The 18,729-nt window shown below is 43.1% G+C and overlaps 4 protein-coding genes across 5 annotated transcripts; 3 read left to right on the top strand and 1 right to left on the bottom strand.

Annotated features, from left to right (window-relative positions):
* The first annotated feature begins 75 nt into the window (after positions 1–75).
* On the top strand, positions 76–1,531 carry LOC117896102 (techylectin-5A). Its single transcript, XM_034804154.1, has 3 exons — positions 76–116; positions 179–599; positions 664–1,531. The coding sequence occupies exons 1-3, from the start codon at positions 111–113 to the stop codon at positions 1,368–1,370; spliced, it is 1,134 nt and encodes a 377-aa protein (XP_034660045.1). The 5' UTR covers positions 76–110; the 3' UTR covers positions 1,371–1,531.
* Positions 1,532–5,264: 3,733 nt separating this feature from the next.
* Positions 5,265–15,480, top strand: LOC117896090 (serine/threonine-protein kinase PAK 2). Of its 2 annotated transcripts, none has more exons than XM_034804129.1 (2): positions 5,265–8,055; positions 13,600–15,480. In XM_034804129.1, the coding sequence occupies exon 1, from the start codon at positions 6,069–6,071 to the stop codon at positions 7,785–7,787; it is 1,719 nt and encodes a 572-aa protein (XP_034660020.1). In that variant the 5' UTR covers positions 5,265–6,068; the 3' UTR covers positions 7,788–8,055; positions 13,600–15,480. The 2 variants fall into 2 exon arrangements, with proteins under 2 accessions (XP_034660020.1, XP_034660019.1); XM_034804128.1 differs by having other exon boundaries at positions 13,597–15,480.
* A 379-nt stretch (positions 15,481–15,859) lies between these two features.
* LOC117896098 (methionine synthase reductase) lies at positions 15,860–17,460 on the bottom strand. The gene is made up of 2 exons (XM_034804149.1): positions 17,306–17,460; positions 15,860–17,254 (listed from the first exon to the last, which is right to left on the bottom strand). Exons 1-2 carry the CDS (start codon positions 17,411–17,413, stop codon positions 15,983–15,985), a joined length of 1,380 nt encoding a protein of 459 aa, XP_034660040.1. The 5' UTR covers positions 17,414–17,460; the 3' UTR covers positions 15,860–15,982.
* Positions 17,461–17,659: 199 nt separating this feature from the next.
* Positions 17,660–18,692, top strand: LOC117896105 (tetratricopeptide repeat protein 1). The gene is made up of 2 exons (XM_034804158.1): positions 17,660–18,288; positions 18,350–18,692. Exons 1-2 carry the CDS (start codon positions 17,750–17,752, stop codon positions 18,636–18,638), a joined length of 828 nt encoding a protein of 275 aa, XP_034660049.1. The 5' UTR covers positions 17,660–17,749; the 3' UTR covers positions 18,639–18,692.
* Positions 18,693–18,729: the final 37 nt, after the last annotated feature.

Here is an 18,729-nt window from a genome sequence, read left to right as displayed (position 1 = left end):
TATTATTTATGGGGGGTAACAGATGTGGTAATTATTGTCACCATGTGTCTGTGTCAGAGGGTACGCCACTCTATTCGGTCCCTCAGTTGACGATCGAACAACGCCACGAGATGATGGTAAGAACAGAGCTAAGATCTTCGACGAAAAAGCCTCTAAGGCGCTTACTTTTTCGAGGTAGATATCATTGGTATTCCTGCTGGGCCTCAGCTGTACTTTCTATAGTGGATCCACAATGCTGACTGCCAAATCGGAGCCAAGCATCAGGCAGTTGCTGGAAAAACAGCAGCTGAAACTAACTCATCTAGAGTTTACACTGAGGCATGTCCTAAGCAAGGTTTTGTTCCTCACTGATGCCGATGTGCATGCCCCAAGAAGGTCGCCACCGGATCCCCTGTTGGAGTTATCACAGCGCATGAATCAGCTGCTTCAGCGGCTGCAAAGTGAGGAGAGAGCCGCAGATATTCTCAGTAGAATAGAAGCGAAAATCAATGCATCAGAATGTCAGGAAACTACTTCAAATGAGACTTTAGTCGACTACAAAGCAGAGGCAGTGGCAAATGTAACAGAGGAACACGAAAAAAAGGAACTACCGAAACTGGGTAAGCGGTAATTTGATATCTAAAGGAATCCCCCGACACTCACCTGACAATCGATGCACCGCAGATCCAATGCAACCAGCCAAGGCTGACTGCTACGAGCTGGAGGACGCCACACGACGGGATGGCGTCTATAAATTCCTAGTGCCAGAACTGAACGAAGTCGGCCGCGATTTCAATGAGCGCTTCTGCGCCTTCACCTTGGATGGTCCCGCCTGGACGGTGATACAGAGTCGCGGACCCTACCGGCAGCAGGAGAACTTTAATCGCACTTGGGACGAGTACCGTACGGGGTTCGGTAGCTTGGAGCGGGACTTCTGGTTTGGCAACGAATTTATACACAAGATTGTCTATCGCGACGATCACATGCTGCGCATCGAGCTGGAGGATCAGGAGGGGGCGCGAGATTGGGGCGAGTACGCGGTGTTCCGGCTGGACAGTGAGAGCTACAACTACCAGTTGGTTATCGACGGCTACCAGGGTTCCATGCCCGATGCCCTGGAGTACCACAACAAGATGGATTTCAGCACTTGCGACCGCAGGAACGACCAGAGCCCGCGCGACAGTGTGCCCTGTGCCGTGCGCTTTGGCAGCGGCTGGTGGTTCGATCGTTGCCAGGAGTGCAACCTCAATGGGATCTATCCAGGATCGGGCGGTTCGGGTATCATCTGGGCAGACTGGCGCAGCGGTAATTATACCTTGACGACGGCCCGCATGATGATACGACCCGTACTCTTTGTTCCGGCCACCGCGGAGGACATTTACGACGAGTAATCCTCGAGCACTTTTAAAATTTAAATAGAATTTATCATCATTTTGATTGCCTTTTTGATCGTTACCGATAAGTTCCTCCTCCTAAGAAGCGTTACCGATAGGTATCGCGGCAAGGGGTCTAAAAGTCCATCGAAGGGATGATCTAAATACTTGTTTGGTTTCAGGTTGAAAAAGATTATTAAAATATATGTACATATTTCATGTATTTGATGGGCTGCACATTTATTGAATTCTTAAGTCAATCAAATAATCGTGTATTTATCTATATGATTGGTAGTACTCCACTACACTGCAATGATAATCTAGTCTGAAGCATCGAGGTGGCATGAGATAAAACAATAATATATTATGCGTATGAATACGCTGAAGCCTCTAAACAAAAACGCAATACAAAATGTTTAAGAAACTCATCCATTATAATCGAAGACCGCTCGGAGTACTCATTTCTATGGAGACGTCTTTTAATATATGATGCTGCTCTGCTCCCAACAGATCGGCTAAAAATATAACCTAAGGAATATTATATCTCTCGCTCACACATCATGCTATAAACTGGTCTCGTACTCTTGACTTGAAGTGTACTAGAATTAAACACTTTTTTCTGAAAACTACCAATACATCGAGTTTACATCGATATTAATTAATAGCATACCACACTTCTGGTTGGCCAGCAACAAATTGTCACTAACGTTAAATTCTATTCCCACTCCTACTTGGTCGACATGGAAACTATACATTTTATGCAGAGATGATTCATCAATCGGATAAAACTATAGTTTTAGCGCTGGGAATCCTAACTAGCTGGTAATATCAAACTGAACATCAAAGTCGAAGAATGGTGCTTGTTTTTGTAAGTGTGAACGTATATTTTTGTTTGGTAAAATGAGGAGAGAGAAGAAAATATATTGCTCTCTCCGCTGACCTAATCCTCTCTTTGGCATTGTGAAATCAAGGTATGGCATGTAGGTAAAAAAGGACAAACTTTTCAAAGCAACTTTTCCATCACGGGGGATGAAAATCGCCGTGAAATTTACCTTGTGACGTATTTTTGTGACGTATTTACCTGTTGTCGACACCTTAATTTTTGGTACAAATTTCTCACCATGAAAGCTCTTTTGCTTCGTTAAGGGAATTTTAAAGCTCTTTTGCTTTGCGAAGGGAATTTGAAAAACTAATAAAAACTAAATATCAAAGAAATAAAATATATATAATATTATTATTATTATTTTATTATTATATTATTTATTTATTTTCAATTAAGAATTAACTGCTTATTTTGGAATAAGAAGAGTAATAAATATAAATTGAATATCAGTAGAAAGATAAAATTGACAAATTTGCTAAAATAAGGTTTAAATGATTATAATTTAAAATTTAAAATCATTGCATAAAATCACTAAGCAAACAACACATAGAGACTGCAAACTAAGATAAAACTGGCTGCCTAATCAGTATAGTGGATCGGCTCCCATTGGCTTCGGCTCTTGGTGAGAGAGCCTTCGGCTGAGAGAATTTGGCGTTGGCTCTCTTGAACATTGAACCCAAAGCGACTCTCGCAAAAACAAAGTTTTGTTTCCTCTTCAAGTCTGCTTCGCAATTTCATGTGTGCGGTGACACATAAATATGTACATACATACATACATGATGGCAATGCGTGTATCCATTCTCGACTTCAATTTTTAGCGTTTGACGAGACGTTTGGCATTTTTCTGTTGTTCTGAGATCACATACCCTTTCTTTCAAACTTGCGACCTTATGAAGCAGCTTGCCCCAAATAAAAATAAATTGATTTTGTGTATCCCCTCTATGCTCATATATTTCTTAAGTACATTTAGGACGAAAGGGTTTAACGGTTATAAACATCTAAATATGTATACATATAACAACAATTGACTTGGCGTTGCAAATATTTTCCATTAGAGTATTCAGCGTACACTGTGTGAATAAACATAGATAGACACACACGAGACTGCGAAAGCGACTTGAAAAAGATAAACAAATAAATTCTTTTTCGGCACAGCTGCCATGACTCCACTTATAACTCTGTTTATTCACACAGTGTACGCTGAATACTCTAATGGAAAATATTTGCAACGCCAAGTCAATTGTTGTTATATGTATACATATTTAGATGTTTATAACCGTTAAACCCTTTCGTCCTAAATGTACTTAAGAAATATATGAGCATAGAGGGGATACACAAAATCAATTTATTTTTATTTGGGGCAAGCTGCTTCATAAGGTCGCAAGTTTGAAAGAAAGGGTATGTGATCTCAGAACAACAGAAAAATGCCAAACGTCTCGTCAAACGCTAAAAATTGAAGTCGAGAATGGATACACGCATTGCCATCATGTATGTATGTATGTACATATTTATGTGTCACCGCACACATGAAATTGCGAAGCAGACTTGAAGAGGAAACAAAACTTTGTTTTTGCGAGAGTCGCTTTGGGTTCAATGTTCAAGAGAGCCAACGCCAAATTCTCTCAGCCGAAGGCTCTCTCACCAAGAGCCGAAGCCAATGGGAGCCGATCCACTAAACTGATTAGGCAGCCAGTTTTATCTTAGTTTGCAGTCTCTATGTGTTGTTTGCTTAGTGATAAAATCTGCAAATGCTTATGGCATATGGGTAATGGGTAATCGGAGGGTGGTTGGAAAGTACGGGTTGGGGGTTGGTCTGGCTAGGCTCAGCACACATACAATGAACGCGACCTTTTTCTGCGAAGAAATGAATTGGACATTGGTATTGGTACGAATAACTGTAATACGCGTGTACGTGAGCGGCAGAGCTGCGGCAGAGCGTGGCTATGCACATTGATAATTGATAATAGATAAGGCCATGCCGAGCCAAGTATATCGGTATTCTGTAGTCCCAGTTCAGATTTCTAAGTATTAAAAATTATTTTTGAATTTGTTGCTGCTTGTATGGAGGACTCCACACACAAGAACAATACTGCAATACACAGTGTTTAGTTATAGAGGGATTGATAAAGTTAAAGTTCGACCCGAATCACACTGCCTGGATTACCAGCTTCCTAAGCTCTACTCATCAAGGGCAAGAGTGAGGTCGAGGTGAACAGGGGAGTTAGTCAGGGCAGCTGTCTCAGTCCAACTCTGTTCAACTTGTACACCGCAGAACTGCAGGAGATAAACGATGGCAATTGGCCATCTTTTAGGCAGCTTTTAGGCAAGATGCAACAGGCTTACACCAGCCAAATCCAAAGTGATTCACTTCAGCATTCGAAGAACCGAGCTGAACATTGAGCACCAAGGAGTCGAGATTAGGCAAGTAGATCAGATCAAATATCTAGGCAGAACAATTTCAGCGAACAACTCAGCCTCAGTGCACATCGAGCAGGCCATTTCGGAGTCAAACAGAAACTGTGCGTTTCTAAGACTACTCAGTGGATGCCATTACGGTATCAGCCCAAAGCGAGGGCTCATAGTGTACAAGGCCTTTGTCAGAAGTAGACAAGAATACGCTTGCCCGTCTTTCAGCAACTTGTCCAAATCCGCTCTAGCCAAAATCAAATCTCATTGTAAACACCACCTCAGGAAGTCACTAGGCTTAATCATTTGCACTCCAATCCCGATTATTTACAACATGGCAGGAGAATTTCCCCCGGAATATAGAATGAGAGTCCTAGCGGTCTGTTGCTGGTTCATTAATGATACGAAATCAAAATTTTAAATTTTTAACCGTCATCACGCTCTCACCCCTATTATTGTCAGCCTGCTATCGATATTTCGTAACTATCGTGTGGCAACAGACTGCTTTGATAAGCACATTCTTGCCAAAATGCACGTAGTCGCAAGTAACATCTGTGATACTTGCGATACTATCGATGAAGCATCGCATTTAATATTTAATTGTACCAAGTTCCGCGGTCACACTGGCAATAGGCCGAGTTGCAGCGCCGATTTTTTCAATCAAAAAGTTTTTTTAATTACATACAAAGCAGGGCTTAACTCGGCTCTCAAACAATTTTAATTGATTGCCCTGCGACTTTTGTTCGTTCCGCTTAACCATGGCCCACACGAATGGTTGAATATAGCAAAAGGATTTCTCGGCACTGCCAATTTACAAGAACAACAACTGAAAGAACAAGACGGCGGCCACTCCTTTTGTGTCCGACTCGACTCCCCGTGATGAGTGTGTGCGTGTTCGTGTCCGCGTCCGTGTTTGTGTATTGTAATTGAAAAATTGTGATTACTGTATGAATTAAGGCTGCAATATCGTAATAATTAAGAAAGTGGCCAGGCAATAAAAAGTGAAAATTTGCTGCGTTTTTTATGTGTGTCTGCAAGAAAAGAAATAACAACAAAAACAGCTACGGTGAAGGCAACTCAACTACAACTACAGTTAGAGATAAGAAGAGCTCTCACTCACCCACACAAACGCACTCTTTCATTTACACGCGAGCAGAACAGAACGAGTGTGTGCGTGCGTGTGCCTGTTTTTATGACTCACGGCTGGGCCAGTGAGTGGTGGAGCGAGTAAGAGAGCGATAATAGCTGAGCTGCTTGACTACCTACGATACGGCAGCAAAACACAGTAATTTCCCGAGCTGAGCGTAACTAATCGCGTTTGGAAGAAAATTCCAAAGTCTCTGCCAGAGACAAAGGAAGAACGAGAGTCGAAAGAGAGTGAAAAACCGACAGAACAGAGAAAACCCAAACCGAAAAACATCACGAACATGAGTTTCGCCAAGTGGTTCAAGAAGAAGGAGCAGATCTCCGAGATCGGTGCACCCACAAATTTCCAGCGGCACTTCCATGTCTCGCGCAACCAGGAAACGGGCGACCTGGAGGGTCTGCCAGCGCCCTGGGTGCGGCTGATGAATTCACAGATCACACGGGACGAGCAGGACAAGAATCCGGATGCCGCCTACCATGCCGTCAAGTACTACAACTACTCGATCAAAAAGAAGGAAACCGAGGTGTTTAAGCCCTTCATCACTGAGGACGTCATCCACGAGGAGTCCAAGGAGATCGAGAACTATGTCAACTACAAGAACAAGCACAAGTCCCAGGATCCGGAGAAGTCGGATGACGATGGCAGCTCCACGACCACCGAAACGGAGACCAGCAGCGGCTGCGGCTCGTCCACGGGGAACAGCAACAGCAGCAGCATCAACGACAGCAGCCAGCAGTCCCATGGTCCCCTGGAGGGCCATGGCCCTCATCTCGACGAGATGTTCAAGGAGCTGAAATCCAACCTGGAGCACCGCGAAACGCTGAGGGCAACGCCAGCCACCTGCCAACAGGAGCCACCGCCAGTGCCGCCCAAAAAGTCCACGCACACGATGCCGCCCAAGCCACAGATCAAGCCAAAGCCCCGAGTCACCCAGAAGTTCTCGCGCTCCTCCGACCTAAGGCGGGAGGATGACGATCACCACAAGGTCAACACAGACACCATCATCATCAAGCCGGCGGCGCAGGGCCAGCATGTCGATGCCTCCGACGACAATCCCGACGAGACGATACTGCGGCGGTCCAAGGAGAAACGGGCTCAGAAGACCGATGCCGAGATCTACGATGAACTTAGAGCCATCTGCAATCCCGAGGATCCGCGGGAACGCTACAAGACCACCCTGGAGGTGGGCAAGGGTGCCTCCGGCATCGTGTTCATTGCCGGCGATCTGACAAACGATGCTCAGGTGGCCGTCAAGACGATCGACATGAAGAACCAGTCCTCGAAGGATCTCATACTCACCGAAATCCGGGTGCTCAAGGACTTCAATCACAAAAACCTGGTGAACTTCCTCGACGCGTATCTGCTGGAGCCCGAAGACCAGCTCTGGGTGGTCATGGAGTACATGGACGGCGGCCCACTTACCGACGTCGTCACCGAGACTGTGATGAAGGAGCGCCAGATCGCCTGCGTCTGCCGCGAGGTGCTCTACGCCATTAGCTTCCTTCATGCGAAGGGCATCATCCACCGCGACATCAAGTCGGACAACGTGCTCCTCGGCATGGACGGGTGCGTCAAAGTGACAGACTTTGGCTTCTGTGCCAATATCGAGGGAGACGAGAAGCGCCAGACGATGGTTGGCACCCCCTACTGGATGGCGCCCGAGGTCGTTACGCGGAAGAAGTACGGCAAGAAGGTGGATATCTGGTCAATTGGCATCATGGCCATCGAGATGATTGAGGGCCAGCCGCCCTACCTATACGAGACACCGCTGCGAGCCCTCTACCTGATCGCTGCCAACGGACGGCCCGATGTCAAGAGCTGGGACAAGCTGAGCCCCAATCTGCAGGACTTCCTCGATCGCTGTCTCCAGGTGGAGGTCGATCGACGGGCCACCGCCGACGAGCTGCTCAGCCATCCCTTCCTCAACGACTGCAGCGAGGTTAAGGCCCTGGTGCCCAACATTAAGGCGGCCAAGAAGGTGCTCCGACGCAACGTATAGTTAATGTGCAATCATCGGGCGGCCAGGCTGCTTTATGCGTGATCGAAACCCCACTACCAAATCTTGATCCCGACACCAAGCGCCACCGGACCAGCCCCCCCTGTGTATAATGAGTTTTCAATGTAAATTTTATTTTGTGTGGAAGAAACTGGAACTGGAACAGAATGCTGATCGTAGTCTTTTTAGTGTGGTAAAGCAACCCCGTAAAATAGAAAAACAGGAACTGCAGCGGCACCTAGGACTTGGCGAACTCCCCCGTTGAAAACAGGTAAGTCGCAGTGCCAATCCCAATCACAATCCCCTGTCCCAGGTAGCTTGGGTTCCCACACATGTTTACCCTAGTTTTTCGGATTATTCATGCGCGAGCCCATCTCCATTTCATTGGAAACCTTTTTTCGCAATACCACAAATGAGGAAACATTTCATTTCGGTTTATTGGTTGTTGGGCTAGTTTTAAGTGCGTTGTTCGAAAGTTGTCAAAAGAGCACGGGCAGGCCCAAAGAGCGATAGTTGGCTATCTTGATAGGTTTAATCAGTAGCTGGAGATTACCGAAGGTAACTTCGATCAAGGTTGAACAGTTTGCACGAGGTCTAAATGCAGAGGGTACTAAACGTTTACCAGAGGTTTGTAACAAAGAAAAGAAGCGGACATGCTTTCCCTGCAGAAAAGTTCTTCTTAAGACAGATTTCTGGTTTAAATGATGAACACATCCAAAGATCTGGCATTTAATCTGGCATACATGTGTAACAGTTGATTAATCCGGTTCGGATTATCCGACAGACCTTCTTTGTTAGTGTGGAAAATAGAAACGCACAATCAAGGGTATTTAAAGGGTCGACCACCAAAGGTTTTCGTTTTTTCCATAGTCCAACAGCCATCTCCCTCTCACTCTGTTGCACACTCTCCGAAATTGCTTTTGCATTTACTTCATCCCGGAGAGGAAAGCATGAGCCGTTAGTTTACGAGTACACTCATGTGTAGTGTCATCTCTTTCGTGTGCCTACCGTATTACGTATGAAGTTTGGTTGTTGCTGAAAGAGCAAGAAATCCCATTGAAAAATGACAAACAATACAATACAATCAAAGAAAGAAGAGCAGCGACAGCAGAGCAGAGGCAACTGCAACAACAAAAAACAAGGCAAAGTACGCAATTTAACACGCTCGTTCGCATTTCCTGTTTGGAATATCGCTTTGTCTGGCCAAAATAATATTCATACATAATAATAATACAAAAAACTTTAATTCACACACTGACACATACAGTAAGCACACATATTATTCGTACACCACCATCACCCTAGTTTGAACACCTATAACTTGGCGTACGGTCAACGTAAACAGGTAAAGTTAATTTTGTATCAAAGATGAACATATCTACTATATGTTTATGAAAAAAGTTTCTAATTTTCTTCTATGGTATCCTTATAAAAATTAACTTAAGCAAAAAATACCTTTTTTTTTTTCGGATAAATTATTCGTACAGCCGTCCGATTCCTTAAGTAAAATGAAAATATTAAAGGTAAAATGAACAATACAAATTTTTGTTTGCTATATTTAGCCTTAATGATAACTAAAAAAGCCTAGAAACAATCTTTCCCCCAAGCTATTGATGCCCCATGAATTAATAGTGACCCCCTCCACAAGCAGTACCGGTTGCAATAGCTCCCTCGATGAAATGTTGGGCTTCCGTATTCTTTTTTACCAATTTTGCCACGCAGGCTTCATGAAACTCAAGTTTACTAACCGTAGTGAAAGTTTCAGCTAGTTGCAGTTTTAAATGAGCCAGATTTGATCCAAAAAAGATTACATTTTGTGTAATTTTTTGGGATGGGTCAAGTTTAACTTCGAATTATGACCAAACGGAATGACACATGGATGCCAATTGTCACTCAAAATAAAGTTTAATACACCCTTTTTCATATTTCTATTAAATAAGACCATTCGTAAAGCTCCAGTTAAAAAACAACACAGGTGAAACACTAGGCACCCTCCGAAATGCCATACAGCAGGGACCACCATTTTCTCATCATGGGCTAAATGAACTTTCGCAAGGCCAACCAATCAAAAATCTGTCTTAGATGGACTCTCTAGTCATTCTCATTCTCTAGAAATGAATCTGGCCATGGGTTTCTCCAAAAGTCTTCCGGAAAATTAATTCAAACATATCTTGAAAAAAATCGTATGGGTCATTAGAGGGTGCCTAGTTTTTCACCTGTGTTGTTTTTTAACTGGAGCTTTACGAATGGTCTTATTTAATAGAAATATGAAAAAGGGTGTATTAAACTTTATTTTGAGTGACAATTGGCATCCATGTGTCATTCCGTTTGGTCATAATTCGAAGTTAAACTTGACCCATCCCAAAAAATTACACAAAATGTAATCTTTTTTGGATCAAATCTGGCTCATTTAAAACTGCAACTAGCTGAAACTTTCACTACGGTTAGTAAACTTGAGTTTCATGAAGCCTGCGTGGCAAAATTGGTAAAAAAGAATACGGAAGCCCAACATTTCATCGAGGGAGCTATTGCAACCGGTACTGCTGTGGAGGGGGTCACTATTAATTCATGGGGCATCAATAGCTTGGGGGAAAGATTGTTTCTAGGGCTTTTAGTTATCATTAAGGCTAAATATAGCAAACAAAAATTTGTATTGTTCATTTTACCTTTAATATTTTCATTTTACTTAAGGAATCGGACGGCTGTACGAATAATTTATGTGCGAAAAAAAAGGTATTTTTTGCTTAAGTTAATTTTTATAAGGATACCATAGAAGAAAATTAGAAACTTTTTTCATAAACATATAGTAGATATGTTCATCTTTGATACAAAATTAACTTTACCTGTTTACGTAGACCGTACGCCAAGTTATAGGTGTTCAAACTAGGGTGATGGTGGTGTACGAATAATATGTGTGCTTACTGTATGTACACACACATGCAGCAGAGAGACAGAAAAACCACCCACACTCTTCCGCAGTTTCAGCTGAAAGTCTCTTTCTTTTGCTTATCACACCACTCTATAAGTGCTATTGTAAGTCCAAATTTGTGCGGAATTTATCAAATTCTTAGAACAATTTTTCGTGGCATTTCAATATGTACATTCATATGATAAGAATAAATAAATCGCAGAGCAGAATATGAGAGAGGAAGAGAGCGAGCAAGACTAAAGAAAGAGCGAAAGTGGAGTCGAAGTAGAGTCCGTGCGTGTGATCGTGTGGGTGTGTGTGCGAGCAGCACAAAGAATGAGAGTGTGATTCTGATGGCTGTTTGCGTTGCTCCTTCTCCGTCTTCTGTCTTTCTCCATGTCTTCGGATCTCACCCTCCCACTTATTCAATTTAATTGCTTGTGCAGCAGTAGCTGTCTGAGGGGGAAGAAGGCGACCGTCGCGACTTTACTGCGCTATTTATACTCTCTCCCACTCCCACTTTAGACAGAGTTCTTCCCCCTCCTATCCAGAGTTATTTTCCTGCTCCTCTGTTGTCTGCATGCTCATGCCTCCTCTTCTTTTTCTACCGGATCTCCTCTAGGCTCTTTATTTGTTTAGTTTACTTTTGCTTTCCGTTTTGCCTTACCCAAGTGGAGTGGGAGGGAGAGGCACACAGTAGCCGATTATCTGTCGACTTCTTCTTGCTCATTTTAGATGCGGATATTGCGTTTTTTGAATGCCAAGAAAAAAAGCAAAGAAAGAACGAGATGAATAAGAATATTGCAGTTCTTTGGGAGTGGTGCCTGTGGCTCCTGCTCCTGCTGGTGGCGCCGCATGTCACGCTCCCCGCTCCAAGATGCTTAAGGGGTTAAAGTACACTTCCACTCGTGCTAAATGTGTGTTGTGTGCATTAGTAAGCGAAAGGCAGAGCCGCTCTAGTATGAATACATTTGTCTCTGAAACCCCTTCCTGACTGCCAAAACGTCTTGTATATGTACATATGTACATACATACATATGTATTTTTCCCAGCAAAACGCCCCAAACAGACAGCCAGAAATGACTAAACCCCATTCACATTTAGTTCGATTTCGAATGGCGCTTCTAAACGATAATTTTTCACCTTGCGCAAAGGTTTCTGTGTTTTCTCCAGTGTGTTTGTGTGTGTTTCGTTTATTGAACCACATTGTTTGTTGTTTTTGGTGTAGCTATGCGGAATTTTAGATGATTCATTCATTATTTTTTCGGGGCTTCGCAACGCGTGTGGACTCAGAGGGCTCTTTTTTTCATTACTGGCAGGGGTGCTTGTCATACCCCTTCCCCCTCTCCACTCTTTTTCACGCAAGAAAACAATGCAAAACTTGTGTTTTATTGTAATGATTTGCAGCGACATTATAAACTGGTATTTTGTCAGTGTTTCCAATGTCTGGCAGCGGCATACTCATCCACACTCGCACACATTCTCAGAGAGCTCTCGCATGCATGCATTCGCTGCATTCACAATTACAGTTACGATGCACATACATACATACATACATATGTACATATAGATATGTATGTACATATTTTTATTGTGCGACTCATTGGATGCTATGTTTTGTAGTATAATCCACATGGGCTCCACACATGCACTCCACATGACACTGGCGAAGATGATAGGATGGAACTTCTTTTAGTCGCTTCAATCAAATCTGGAGCATGCTCTCATTTGCATTCAAAGCCAACTATCAGTTAACTGTTGTTTTAAATACCCTTGCAAGAGAGAGAGTGGAGAGGGTCTATTATGATGTTGATGAGCACAATGCATCCAAGATGGAAGGGAAGCATTTTCGATCAGCATCAACACCAAATTCTTTATTTTTACTTTTCTAATTACCTTTAATTACGATCTCATTTATGTCATATGATTATTCATGGTTTCTGAGAAAATATCAGGCTTTGTTGTTATTTACCTTATTTGTATTCCATTCAAATCAAAATCGGAACGACCGATCTGTAAGAGTATCAAGAGTTTGGGGCGCCCCTCTTGTTGCCTTTCTTTTTTGTTTTGTTTCTGATTTGTCGATGGAAAATTGTGTGGAAAACTGACGGAACAATGCCACAGGCCCCAGTCAGATACAAACACACATACATACATATGTCGGACGTTGTTTCATTGAAATTTAAGCGTGACTTTTTGAGCGGGTGCGCTGTTGCTGTTGCGCTTCACATGCTGATAAATATAAATAATTATTGCGCTGATAATTGACTCCCCATTGCTCTCCCATGGCATAACAATACCCCACACAATTCTCTCTCTCTCTCTCTCTGTCTATTTCTACTATCTTTCCGATTTATATGCGGCGCACTACGAACATAAAACACAGCAGACATACAAAACTGGTCAAATGGTACCAAAAAATGATGCAGATATCGCATGCTAGAATGGTGGGGCTTGAGGGCCATAAAACCCCACTGATAATGCATTATTAATTATATTATGCAGTCGCACCTGACCTCCAACCAAACCCCACTTACAAACGGCCTCCCCCAATGAGCGAAGAGCGGTCTATATTTAACAAATTCTTTTTTGCCCCAGTACACCTAATCAGCTGTTAATATCACTGTTCCCCTGTTAAGAACTGATAAGCAGGGTCTCTCGCTGATAACAAGAACAAGTTGTATGATTAATACATTTTACGTGGCTGGTTACCAATACATAGGAATGTGTACACGATATGCGTACATCCTACACGAGGGTTTGTTCAGGGTGATGGCAATTATTAGAGGTCGAAATGTTAATTATGCCCCAATTGTTGACTTTAACTGTACTGTACTGTTACTTTAACAAGTTGGCAGCCCACAAATATTGATACTATCTCTTTTCTCTCGTTCTCTCTTGCAGCAGCAGCAGCACGTGTGACAGGCAAGAGGAAACCATCTCCGTGAACGCGCCATGGGAAGTCTTCGTCGTCGCTCTCTCTCTCTCGCATGCAGAAAGGCGGAAAGCGGGGGAGCAGTTATCGCTTAGATTAGATTGTCCTATGGCAAAAAACTAGCTTATTTCGTACATTGTAAAAATGTATGTGACCACACACAGTCACACAAAGGAGCACACACACATATGATATAGATATTGTATTATTAAATGTTCTGGACATAAGTTGGATTAATATTGATATACCCGTATATATACATAATTGTGATTTAAGCGATTTTATCAAATCTGCATTATGCAATTCTACATAAAATTCGTCGTAGCCTCTAAGTGAAAACAAAACTCCAAAACCACACACACACACATTAAAACCCTATTGCAATACTTGTTGTAAATTAGAAAAAAAAAAAAAATATAAAAAATATCGAGGAAAGAAGCTTGAGATAGAGCAAGTGGAGAAGTGAGTGTAACAAGTGCCATTAGGACTAGAGCTAGCGCAGCAGCAAAGCGACAACCACACCAACACCAGAAAACAAACAAACAACAAAATTATCTATAAATTCATGTCTTTCCCATAGAAAACACAGATATCAGATATAGCTATAGTTACAGAGATTAGAGAGAACTAACATGCATACACACATCTGTGTGTACTATTCGTACTAGCTGATATTCGCACAGTGTTCGATTGATTGTAAAATTTGTTCGATATTCCATTTTAATTAGTACAAAAATAAGACTAACGACAAAACAATTTAAATTAGACAACACCTGTTCCTCTTCTCGATCAAATTTGCCATACGCACAAACAGGATAATGTAGTTCCATACTAAATAGAGCAGGAATTGTAATACTATTCTAAACTGAACCATATAGATGATGGGAGCAGCTGTTTTGATATCAGTAATGTGTGTGTCAAAGCTATAAAACAAAAACCAACATATTTAAAAAGAATATCCTTGAAGAGAGTATACATACATATGTAGATGTGGTATCCATACACTAAAACCTAGTCCCAGCGGGAAATTACGAGCAATGCCAAAAGAGTAACGAAAGAAAGTAATCGATCAGCACCTAAGCACCGAAATGCATATATACATATGTAGTTCTGTTTGGCATCAGTTTTTTGCTTAGTTCAATTTACTTGAAGTAGAAGCTCTTTCCCAAACCTCCAAAACCTATTTCTCTCTCTGCAAGAATGAAAAGGGTATAGTTGAGGATCTTTGGTTAGCTTTCCTTAGTTGTGTGTAGAATTCTTAGTAGGGATTTTTCTTTTACTTGCTATTCTGATATTAGTAGCCAAAATCGACTGCGAGTGCGACTGCTGCTGCAGATCGGTTCATAGATAAAATTTTATATACGAAACGAAATCCCATTCATGATTTTGAAAGAGCTTAACAGATTTAACGAAAATTTACTTGATTTTCTTAGTTTAGCTTAAATATGAGTATTATTATTAGGCAAGGCAACGAACGGAAAGTATAGTATTTGATGGAAGGATGGAGAGGATGGGCTTCATTGGAAACAAAACACGAGACATACCCGACCTTACATATTCGCAAAAAACGCATTTAAGACGAAAGCAAAGATTGCAATTAATAACGTAAACGTAACAAATGAAACTTAAGTCTTACACAAAAACAAAAAAACAAATGGTAGCATAAATTTTTTATACGCAACTTTTATTGCAATTGTAAAGAGACGACGAGGAAGAAGAGCGAGTGGAAGTGAATGTAGAAGCTGAAATCAATTTTGATCGATTCGTAATTATACATAGTAATATATACAAGAAGAATTGGCGCTATTTCAATTAAAACTTAATGTAGTTCGAGACACAGAAAGCATATTAAAGAAAAAGAGCAAGGCCTAGACATGGCTTGCCGGTAAATAAACAGTATGATAACAACTACGAAGATATCGATATTTGGGCGATAACGAAAGCGCTTTAACGGTAGCTTCATCGTTCGGTTACGTTACGCACACAAAACAAAAAAATAATTCCACAATAAGTTTTTATGATTTTCTACAAAATGCACACAAATGTATTTTATTTTGCTTGCAAGAAACCTAAGTCGTAATCGTATATTCTGTACTCTTATTTAGAATTATTTTGCAATTTAGCATTTAACTGTAATTTACACACACACTCACAGAAAAACATTTAGTTCATGTCGTCCCCTCCCCACCCACTTTGATCATTGAGGATGATAATGCCGAGATGTGACCGCCCCTCCCCTCTCACCATTGTATGTATTTAGTTTAGTCTGCTGCACTGTAATGTTTATTTTGTGTTGTTAAATATATCGTTATTTACTTATTCGACCAAATCAAAACCATTCTTTTTGTGTTCGTCCTACAACCAGAGATCCTCGCGGTATTTGCCCTGTTGGCGCAGCTCCTTCAGCTGCTGTGTGGCCTGAGTCTCGTCCAGATGGAGAGCTTTCTGCAGGCAGAGGCCGAGACCGCTGGCTATGGACGTGGATATCTTGGCGCCATCGGCACACACGTAGAGAACTGTATCCGGTTTAAGTAGCAGCTTCACCAGCTCCTCTGCGTCTTCCTGCAGCAGCTGTTGCACGTAGGTGGGAGATTCCACACGGGAGTGGCACATACGCAGACGCTGTAGCACTGACGCCTGTTGCCAGGCTAGCAGTTTGTTTCGCTTGAGAACAGCTTGCGGGGTCTTGGCACCCACATATAGCCAAGTTTCTCCTTTGGCCGGCTGCTTCTGCTGCTTCTGATGATGCTCCTTGTGGGCCAGAAAGCCGAGGAAAGGGGCCAGTCCAGTACCCACCGCAATGAGTATTTGGTTTTTGCATAGATCCTCCTCCGTATAGCGGAATGTATTTGTTAGACGTGGATAGATAAACACTTTAGCCGGTTGTTCTTGCTGCTGGCACTTTGCCTCCAGCATACTGGTCGTCACCCCAGCATTCGGACTCTGTACGGAATAGATGATGTGAAGCTCCTGTGTGCCAGTTTCTAAGGGACTATTGGCTATCGAGTAGGGACGCGGCAGTAGTCGTGGCAGGTGCTCCACCAGAAACGCCAATGGTGGCTGACAGCTGGCACACAGTTCGAGAATGTCCGTAAAGCGTAGGCCACGCTCTAGGATCAACGAGTTGTAGTGTTCAGTCGCCTGTTTGGAGGAGAGGCAGGCCAGGAAACTGCGCTCCTTGGGGACGCTGGTGTAGCCCGCTAGGGCGCTGAGAAATTGCTTCTGCAAAACACCATTGAGAGCAAGGCAGTTGGTGAAAATCTCTCGCGGGCATGTCGAATCCGGTATGTGAGCGGGAAGCTTGGCGTTCTTCTTGGCACACTTTAAGGCAAGTTTTATTTGGCAAATGGTGTCTGCCTGATCGATCAGTCCGAGGCGCTCCAACAATTGCTCCACCACTTCGGGCGCATTGCTGGGCAGCACGCCGATTGTGTCCCCTGGTTCGTAGTCAAAGTCGTCTGACTCCAATGTGACTTCCACCACGCGTTTAGTTTCTGTCGCCTTATCGGCTTCCACCAGAACTTTGCTCTGTTTTATACTAGCCGCTGTTAGCGTTCTCGTCGTCTGTGCGAATGGAAACTTTAGAATATCGCCGCATCTTCGCTGTCCGCATTTCTCCGACTTTGCCTGCAAATGAAACGTGAGTTTGAGCGACTCGTGCTCATTGGACACCTTTACCTGTTTTCTGAGGGTAAAGTCCACCTCCAGGTTACTCTCTAGCGGCTTGGCTGGGATATATTCATTCAAAACAAAGGCCTCAATGTTGGCGATTTCAGCCCTCCACATGGTGCGAAATTTGATTTGATTATTCTGACAATAAAGTTTAATCGAAATCGGTTTAATCAAAATTAAACTTACAAGGTAACTTACACATTTGTTACATCCTAACTACATGCTTGTGTTATTAGAAATAGAAACACAAAGTTGCCAAGTTTCGCCGTAATTTTTCCATAAAACGCTAGTGGAAGCGCCAGTGTGAAAAACCTCCGTTGGCTAAACTGGCAGCACTCGATAACAATGTGTTTGAGAATCGACTACTAGATCTATCGAAAGCATGCAAAACACAATTCATTGCTGGGAACGAAATTTCAAGTAATTTTTATTAAGCACGCCCCCAACAGCATGGCAGGCAACGCCAACAGCGACGACGAGTTCCACGATGCTCTCACCGGAGAGACAACCTGCGAGAAGGAGGGCACCAAATCCCAGATGAATGAGAAAGACATTGATGAGATTGTCGAAAAGCAGAGCACGCTCCAGCTGGACGATGACGAGGAGGAAGGTGCGGCCACTGCAGCCACTGGTGCTTCCGGTGGTGATGGCCACCAGGAGGCGAAACAACCCGATGGTGAACTAAGCCTTGAGGAGCTACGCGACCTTGAGAAGCTTCTGAGTGTCGAGGAGCTGGCGGCAAACAAAGAGAAGGCCGATAAACTCAAATTGGAGGGAAACGAGCTGTTCAAGAACGACAATGCCCAGCGAGCCATCGAAATCTACACAGAGGGCCTGAACGTCTGTCCCTCGGACAGCAGCAAGGAGCGGGCCGTGCTGTTTGGCAACAGAGCAGCTGCCAAAATTAAGCTGGAGGCCAACAAATCGGCCATTGATGACTGCACAAAGGCCATTGAATTGTGGCCGGAGTACGTTCGAGTGCTATTGAGGTGAGTCCGTCAGATCTAAAGTTTAAACTCTAATTGGAGATGCATAATATTGGCCTTGCAGACGAGCCAAGCTGTTCGAACAGGATGACAGGCCGGATGAGGCTCTGGAGGATTATAAGAAAGTCTGCGAGCTGGATCCTGGACAGCCAGAAGCGCGTGAGGCTCAGATACGTTTGCCGCCCATAATCAATGAACGGAACGAGAAGCTCAAAACCGAGATGATGGCCAACCTAAAGGATCTGGGCAATATGATACTAAAACCTTTCGGCCTGTCCACACAGAATTTCCAAATGAATCAGGATCCCAACACGGGTTCATATTCCTTTAATTTTAATCAGAATCCAAGCTAGTTCAAAATTGTGTGTATTTTAGCTTATTGAGGGAATAAAACTGTTTCCAAGAAACTTCAAAACACCTCAAGTTGTTTCACGTTTTTTTATG

This window comes from Drosophila subobscura, chromosome O, assembly GCF_008121235.1.
Source record: "Drosophila subobscura isolate 14011-0131.10 chromosome O, UCBerk_Dsub_1.0, whole genome shotgun sequence".
NCBI lineage: Eukaryota > Metazoa > Arthropoda > Insecta > Diptera > Drosophilidae > Drosophila > Drosophila subobscura.
Note: the sequence above shows the minus strand (reverse complement) of the source record. Positions and strands in the feature narration are given on the sequence as shown.

What these genes read in the sequence shown, in the direction of transcription:
- LOC117896098 (XM_034804149.1), bottom strand. Translation starts at nt 17,413, where the DNA reads ATGTGGAGGGCTGAAATCGCCAACATTGAGGCCTTTGTTTTGAATGAA. An exon ending in ACTTTACCCTCAGAAAACAG is followed by an intron (nt 17,255 to 17,305) that starts GTAAAGGTGTCC and finishes TTTCATTTGCAG; the next exon opens with GCAAAGTCGGAGAAATGCGG.
- LOC117896090 (XM_034804129.1), top strand. Translation starts at nt 6,069, where the DNA reads ATGAGTTTCGCCAAGTGGTTCAAGAAGAAGGAGCAGATCTCCGAGATC.
- LOC117896102 (XM_034804154.1), top strand. An exon ending in AAAGGAACTACCGAAACTGG is followed by an intron (nt 600 to 663) that starts GTAAGCGGTAAT and finishes GATGCACCGCAG; the next exon opens with ATCCAATGCAACCAGCCAAG.
- LOC117896105 (XM_034804158.1), top strand. Translation starts at nt 17,750, where the DNA reads ATGGCAGGCAACGCCAACAGCGACGACGAGTTCCACGATGCTCTCACC. An exon ending in TACGTTCGAGTGCTATTGAG is followed by an intron (nt 18,289 to 18,349) that starts GTGAGTCCGTCA and finishes TTGGCCTTGCAG; the next exon opens with ACGAGCCAAGCTGTTCGAAC.